Source organism: Neophocaena asiaeorientalis, unplaced genomic scaffold (genome assembly GCF_003031525.2).
Source record: "Neophocaena asiaeorientalis asiaeorientalis breed wild unplaced genomic scaffold, Neophocaena_asiaeorientalis_V1.1 scaffold337, whole genome shotgun sequence".
In the NCBI taxonomy this organism is placed as follows: domain Eukaryota; kingdom Metazoa; phylum Chordata; class Mammalia; order Artiodactyla; family Phocoenidae; genus Neophocaena; species Neophocaena asiaeorientalis.
This window is the reverse complement of record NW_020175054.1, coordinates 336,601-343,143: the sequence shown is the minus strand read 5'-3', so window position 1 is coordinate 343,143 and position 6,543 is coordinate 336,601. Positions and strand designations below refer to the sequence as shown.

The following is a 6,543-nucleotide window of genomic DNA, read 5'->3' as shown; positions in this document are numbered from 1 at the left end:
GTGGGGGGGGGGGGGGGGTATGACACAGAACATTCCTAGTCTGATGTCATCCCGTTTTTTAAGATCTAAAATCCCCCAGTGGCTTCCCAGTGCTTTCTAGACAAAATGCAAACATCTAAAACCCCTTAGGCAAGGCCTTCTGACCTTGGCCCAAAGCTTCCTTTCCACACTCACTGCTCGCTGGGCCCTGCCCACCACTCACACCACACTTGCTCCTTCCCTGAACACTTCATCACTTAACAATCGCCCACCATCTGTCACGTGCTCAGTACCAGGGATACAGAAAGGGACATTCACAGCCTCTGCCCTTAGAAACATGAGTCTGGTGTAGACTGAAATATAGAGAAATTATTGTAAAATGGACTACAGCAGGGGCCATTCCTCTCAGAGGAATGGAGACAGGGGAGCAGTGACAAATGCTACCAGGGTGTTAGTGACAGGACACTGGGGGACCTGGAAGGAGGTGTCACGTGGAGAGGGGCTTGAAGGGCAGGCACAGGGAGTGAAAAAGCCTGGCATGTTTGAGGAATTCCAAGTAAAACGATGAATGATCTCACACCCTGGATTCTCGGAAAACCAGCTCTTTTGTACATTATACAATGACCTCCCTGAACTGCCTTTCATGGGCCAAACAAACCTGGCTATCGCCAGCTAGTGTGGGAAATAGCCCACTGTGGGCTCTGCAGCCTTTATGCACACATCCCATTTGAGCCAGCTATAGTCCTAATAAGATAGACAGATCTAATACCACCTTCACTTTACAGTTGAGAAACTAAGGCACGACTGGGTAGCCCAAAGTCACACTGCTAGCCGGCCAGGACATGATCCCAAGTCTGATTCTGAAGCCCTGCTCCTGTCGCCTAAAGACACAGACTGATGAATGTGAGTCTGTCACCCCAAACTGCATATGGAATGGGCCCAGATCTGCTCAGTCCTCAACCCCACACCCAGCCCCAACCCTGCCCTTCCCCACCCATGCCTGGGCTCACCAGGGGTGAAGTGGCGCCACCTGGAGGGAGACAATCTCTCTGCAGCCTGCGCCCAGGGCCCAAATGACCTCATGGCCCACCGGGTCTGTGGCGCTTCTGTTGAAAAGACAAAGCGGGGGCCACCAACTCTGAGGGCCTCTGCTCCTTTCCCTTGGGCCACAGAGCTCTTGGGTCCCTTTGCCCGAGAGCCCTGGGGGAAGGGTATGCAGAGCCCAGGGATCCCCGGGGCCCGAGGCCTTACTCCTTGCAGTGTGGACCCACCTGTAGGTGACAGCCTGCAGGGCGCGGCAGTAGCAGCTGGCCAGCCAGAGCGAACGGTCAGTGAGGACGTTGGGACAGTGGGAGATGCGCAGGATCAGCAGATTCCCCCCAGCTGCCTTTAGCAGAGACTCTAGCCCTGCTTCTAGACAGCCCCTGGGGATAGCCAAGAGGTCAGGGCACTGTTTGTGGCCAGCTCCTCCTCTGGGAAGCATCCCAACATCACTCTGGGTCTGCAGCCCAGAAGCAACCCCCACCCACCCACCGTGGCCTCACCGGGTACTCCGGGCATACTCCTCTTTGCTCTCCTTCTTGCCCCGCTGCCGGGGCTTCAGGTTCTGCAGTGTCAGCGAGTGCGCCTGGGTGCACCACTGAGCCAGCATTGCCAAGAACTGCAGGGAGAGAGGGGTTACCTGGGGATGAGGGGATCTGAGTTTGGTTGGTTGGAAGTGGACCAGACCCAGGATAGGAGGCCTCACAAGAGCATTTCGGGGAGTCAGGTTGGAGCCGGGGTGCTGAAAAGGTTGCAAGGACCAGACCTTGCGGGGCCAGACTCTGCCAGGAAAAAGGTGGGTTCACAGCAAGGGTGACTGGGAGGGCAGGGCGGCAGGCAGGGACAGGCACCTTGGAACAGACGCGGGCATTCTCAAGCAGCACCCGTGTCCAGACGGCAGGGTGGCGGGCCACGAAGCGCCAGTCCCGGCAGACCTCGGCGGCATGTAGCAGTGTGCGCGTGTCCAGGTAGGTGAAGATGCAGAACAGGGCGGCTCGCATCTTGAGGATCTCCGGGCTGATGACCTCATTGGAGCGTGAGGGGCTGCCCCTCTCAGCTCGGCGACCCCGCCCACTGCCTCCCTCAGGGCGGGCTGCACAATATCATGGGGTCAAAGGTCAGTGTGGGGTATGGGTGGGGAGCTGGGGTAGGGTAGGAGCCGCAGGAGGAATGGGCATGACAGATCCATCCCAGGGGACCAGCAACTTGGGAGGAGGGACAAAGGGCCTCTGCTTCCCCCTCCTCTGCATCACCCTCATTCCTAATTGTGCAAATTAGAAAAAGGTGGCCCTTCCTCAAGGGAACTTTCTTTTTAAGGTCGTATATCATCACATAGTCCAAAGTCATCCCCCAGATGAGGTGACTGAGTCAAGGTTGGAGAAGGAAGGGGCTTGGATAGAAACCCTGCATCTGTGAACAGAATGCTGGCGAGAGGTTGCCCAGAGCAGTCACCAAGGCACAGCCATGCACCCTGACCTGAACTCTCCAGCCTCCTGACCCTGACCCACTCACATATGCACATGGCTTTGTGTGGATACAGGAGAGGGTTCGCCCTGCTGTCCCCAGGCTTCAGTTTGAACACTCAACTCCTCTCCTGTGAATGTCATGTGAAGGGACCCCCTTAGCTGTGGCATCCTTGTGCAATACCCAACCTGAGTGCCCCTGTGCTACAGCACCGCCCTGTCCCAGTAGCTCCTGCTCCAAACTTGCTGGGCCCTGTGCGGGAGGGAGTTTGTCATTCTCATTGTGGTAAGTCTGGGGCAAGGCGAAAGGCGGTGCAGAAGCCCAGGAGATTTACTGCCTCAGCCCTGTGTCCCGAGAGCGCCCAGCACCATGGAAAGACGGGCCTCTCAGTCCCCCTCCTGAGACTCACCAGAGAGCCGGCAGCTGCTCAACGGCCCAGCCATAGCAGGCCCAGGGCGGGGGGCATCCGAGGGGCCCTCAGCCTCTGACTCGGTGGTTCGGGAGCCCACATCCGAGACGTCACCTTCCTCCCCCTCCGTGCTGTGTTGGCGAGGTCTGCGCTGCCAGTTCTGGATGGCCTGGCGCCGCAGGCCTGAGCTGCGAGGGGGCTGGGCCCGTTCCAAGCCGCCGTTGGCAGCCTGGACCCGTGTGCCCAAGCCCCTGGGGCCACTGTCCTCAGGGGCCCCCTCTTCTGGCCGGGGCAGCTCCAGACTGTCACTGTCATAGCAGCCCGAGCTCTGGGATGCAGCTGGGATGCGACTGCAGGCCCTGGGGTAGGGTGGACCAGGTGGTGAGGAGCAAGGGGTCCTAGGCCTGCCTGAACTCCCCATGCCACCCCACCACTGGCCAAGGGCAACCCACCCACCTTACTTTCCAAGAGTCCCCTCTGAGTATGGAAAGCCAGACAGAGGTGACCCGAGAAGGACAGGGGGAGAAGGGGAAGCCACGGCCCAGATGGGCCAGCCAGCCAGCGAGCCAGTGGATCTTTCCAGGGGGAGGGTGGGCTGTGTGGGGCGGGCCAGGCCCGCAGCTTACCCTGTGCTGGGAGAGGAGCCATGCCGTGACACTGCATACGTGCTAGGCATGGCCAGGCCCGCGTGGTGTTCTCGCTGTGGGCCCCCAGAGTGGGAGGGAAGGGCAGGGGGCAGAGGAGGCCAGAGGATGAGAAGGAACAGGAGAAACAGGGTACAAGATGGAGAGAAGGGGGGGTGGAGAAGAGAGAAGGAGAACAGTTGGGAAAGATGGACAAGTAGACAGATAGACAGCCCAGAGAGGCAGGCTCCCCAGCCCCCTCCCCACACCCACCAAGCACCCCAGACCCCGGCTTGTGGCTCCTGGGCTCTCATTTGCAGGGATGGGCAGAGGCAAACCCCTGCCTGAGGACTGGGGTTGCTGGATGGTATCTCACTACAGCCTCAGGGCTGGCACGTCTGCTGTCAGAGGGGCTCCCCTATTCCTGGACCCCAACTTCAGGCCTGGAATCTGCTCATGGGGAAGAGCCAAAGAAGGAAGCACGGAGCATCACGGGGCGGGGGGTTGTCAGGCCATGTGTGAGGCATGGTTGTATGGGGTCAGGTGTGCAGGTGGAGGAGGGAAGGCAGGTGGGCACTCACCGTCCTGCCTGGGCCCCGGGTACTGGGCCCAGCACCACTTCCCCCACCTCCGCGGCCCAGGCTGGCACTGGGAGTACTGCCACAGCTGCTGCTGATGACCTGCAGCTGCCGCTCAGCGCGGTCGGCCCGCTCGAGGAGCTCCTCGATGAACTGCTGCAGCCGCAGCTTGGCGCTGGCCTCCCGCGCCGCTGTCTCCTTCAGGAACTGGTCAATCTGCACCACCTCCCTGGGCCCGGAGCAGTCTCTTTACCTCAGTGCCTTGGCCTGGCTGCCCACCCACCCTCCGGAGGAGACCCTGAGCGGTAGGGAGAGACAGGGGCACAGCTGGCCGCAGGGTCCGCTCATGGTCACGTGGGAACCCACAGAACACACCCAGGAACACTGCCCCACACAACACAACGGCACACACAGAAATGCAAGCACATGCTCCGAGTCATACACGCACACCCCACCAACCCAGGCCCAAACACACAACCAGACACCGCTGCTCCCCACAATACTCACAGGCGTGCTCAGTCACACACAGCCACCTCCCCTCTCCAGAAACACTCACGGGCACACACTTACAGTCCACGTAGCCCAGCAGACAGCCCCCCACGCTCATGTACACGTACTCGTATCCCGTTCATTCACAGGCACACAGTCTGAGGCACAGTCCTACTAACACATTCAAACACACACACTTTCAGAAACATTCTCAGATTCAGAAAAGCACACTTATAGTTGCACCAACCTCCAGGAGTTGCACGGACACACAGTACACTTAACAGTCACGTGAGTATTTACTCCCGAGTGCATTCACAGTTGTTCATGCATCCATTCACCAGTTACAGGCACCTTCTAGGTGCCAGGCACCATTCTAGGTGTTGGGGTGTCCCATCAGTGAACAAAGCAGAGAAAAATTCCTGCCCCCCATGGAGCTTATATCACAATGGGGACAAATAAATAACATCTGTGTACTTCATAATTCTACACTGAAAGACCAGAGGAATGAGGAGAAGCCAGCAAAGAAGACTGAAAAGAAGCCAATAGAAAGAGAGACAGTAATTCCAAGGAGAGTGTCTAAGAAGCCAAGTTAAAGAGGCGTTTCAAGGATCAGCTGTGTCAAATGCTGCCAATGGGCCAAGTAAGATGATGACTTGGCCTCGGTAACATGAAGGTCATTTATGACGTGGAGGATAGTGATGGAGGTGGACAACTGATCAGAGTGGGTTCAAGAGAGAAAATGGGGAAAGAAATTGAAGATGAGGAGTAGAAACAATATTTTCAAGGAGTTTTTCTGTAAGGAGGAGAGAAGGGGTGGTAGCTTAAGGGGGAGATAGGGTTAGGCAGAGTGGAGAAAGGACCGTATGTCTGTACGTTTTCAGTAATGATACAGTAGATAGGGAAAACCTGACGGGGGCAAAGGGAGAAGGGAGAATTGAGCCATGTCTTTGAGTAGGCAAAAGGGAAAACGATCTGGTGTCACAATCAGGAACTGGCCTTGGTAGGAGGTCAGATAACGAAGAGAAACCATCTTTACACACGCGGTCACACTGCCATGGACTCAGAGTCCTAACCACACACCTTCATGACACTCTTGGCCACACGCACACCACCATTACATGCTAGTGGCCACAGATCCCATATAATTTGGGCACATACATAGCCACACTCACAGTGGTGGCGGCGGCACAGTGACACGCGTGGTCACCTACTCAGGAACATTCGCGGACACACCCACCCACAAGGCCCTTCGGGCCACTCACTGCTGCTTGCGGCTCAGCTCCTGTTCCTTGTGCACCAGGTCCTGCTTGAGCGAGGCCAGCAGCTCCACACTCACGTCCACCTGGCGCGAGAGCTCGGAAGCGCGCTCCTCCAGCTCCTCCTTCTCGCGCCCCAGCCGCGCGCTCTCCTGCCGCGCAGTCTCCAGCTCCGCCGCCTTGCGCTCCAGCTCGGCCTGAAGCCGGCCCACCTGGCCCGCGATTTTCTGCTCCACCTCCTCGCTCAGACGCTCCAGCCGTCGGTCCACCTCCAGCTTCTCCAGCGCGCGGATCTTAAGGCGAGCCAGGCCCTCTTCGTAAGCCACATCGGCGGGCGAGGGAGACGCGGGCGAGGCAGAGGCGGGCCCGGGGCCAGGCCCGGGCGGCGGCGTCGAGCACGCCGAGGAGGCCACGGACTTGCGGGCGAATAGCTCCCCTAGAGGGATCTCGATCTCGCGTAGCGCGTAGCGCGCGGCGGCGGCGGGCACGAGGCCCGGCTCAGCCAGCTCCTCGCAGGGCAGGCTGGCGGGCACCAGGTCGCCAGGGAAGTGGGCGAGGGGCGCGTGGTGGTGATGGTGGTGCAGCAGGTGTGGCGCCGCGGGGGACGGCCCGGCCGCCTGCTCCTTGCCCTGGAAGGACGTGCTCTCGAAGACCTCGCGCCGGGCGCCTGGCACGGCCAGCAGGGCGGCAGGCTCAGGCGCCAG

The 6,543-nt window shown here is 59.2% G+C and overlaps 1 protein-coding gene across 1 annotated transcript in view; it reads right to left on the bottom strand.

Moving 5' to 3' along the window:
- Window positions 1-6,543, bottom strand: part of FBXO41 (F-box protein 41) — a 9,581-nt gene that overhangs the window by 2,765 nt on the left and 273 nt on the right. The window contains exons 2-9 of the mRNA XM_024764013.1: window positions 5,846-6,543; window positions 4,098-4,323; window positions 3,520-3,593; window positions 2,894-3,252; window positions 1,872-2,113; window positions 1,524-1,639; window positions 1,251-1,403; window positions 990-1,085 (exon numbers count right to left, since the gene is read on the bottom strand). The exon at window positions 5,846-6,543 is cut by the window's right edge and continues 13 nt beyond it. Coding sequence (XP_024619781.1) covers window positions 990-1,085; window positions 1,251-1,403; window positions 1,524-1,639; window positions 1,872-2,113; window positions 2,894-3,252; window positions 3,520-3,593; window positions 4,098-4,323; window positions 5,846-6,543 — 1,964 coding nt within the window. The remainder of the gene's footprint in view (window positions 1-989; window positions 1,086-1,250; window positions 1,404-1,523; window positions 1,640-1,871; window positions 2,114-2,893; window positions 3,253-3,519; window positions 3,594-4,097; window positions 4,324-5,845) is intronic.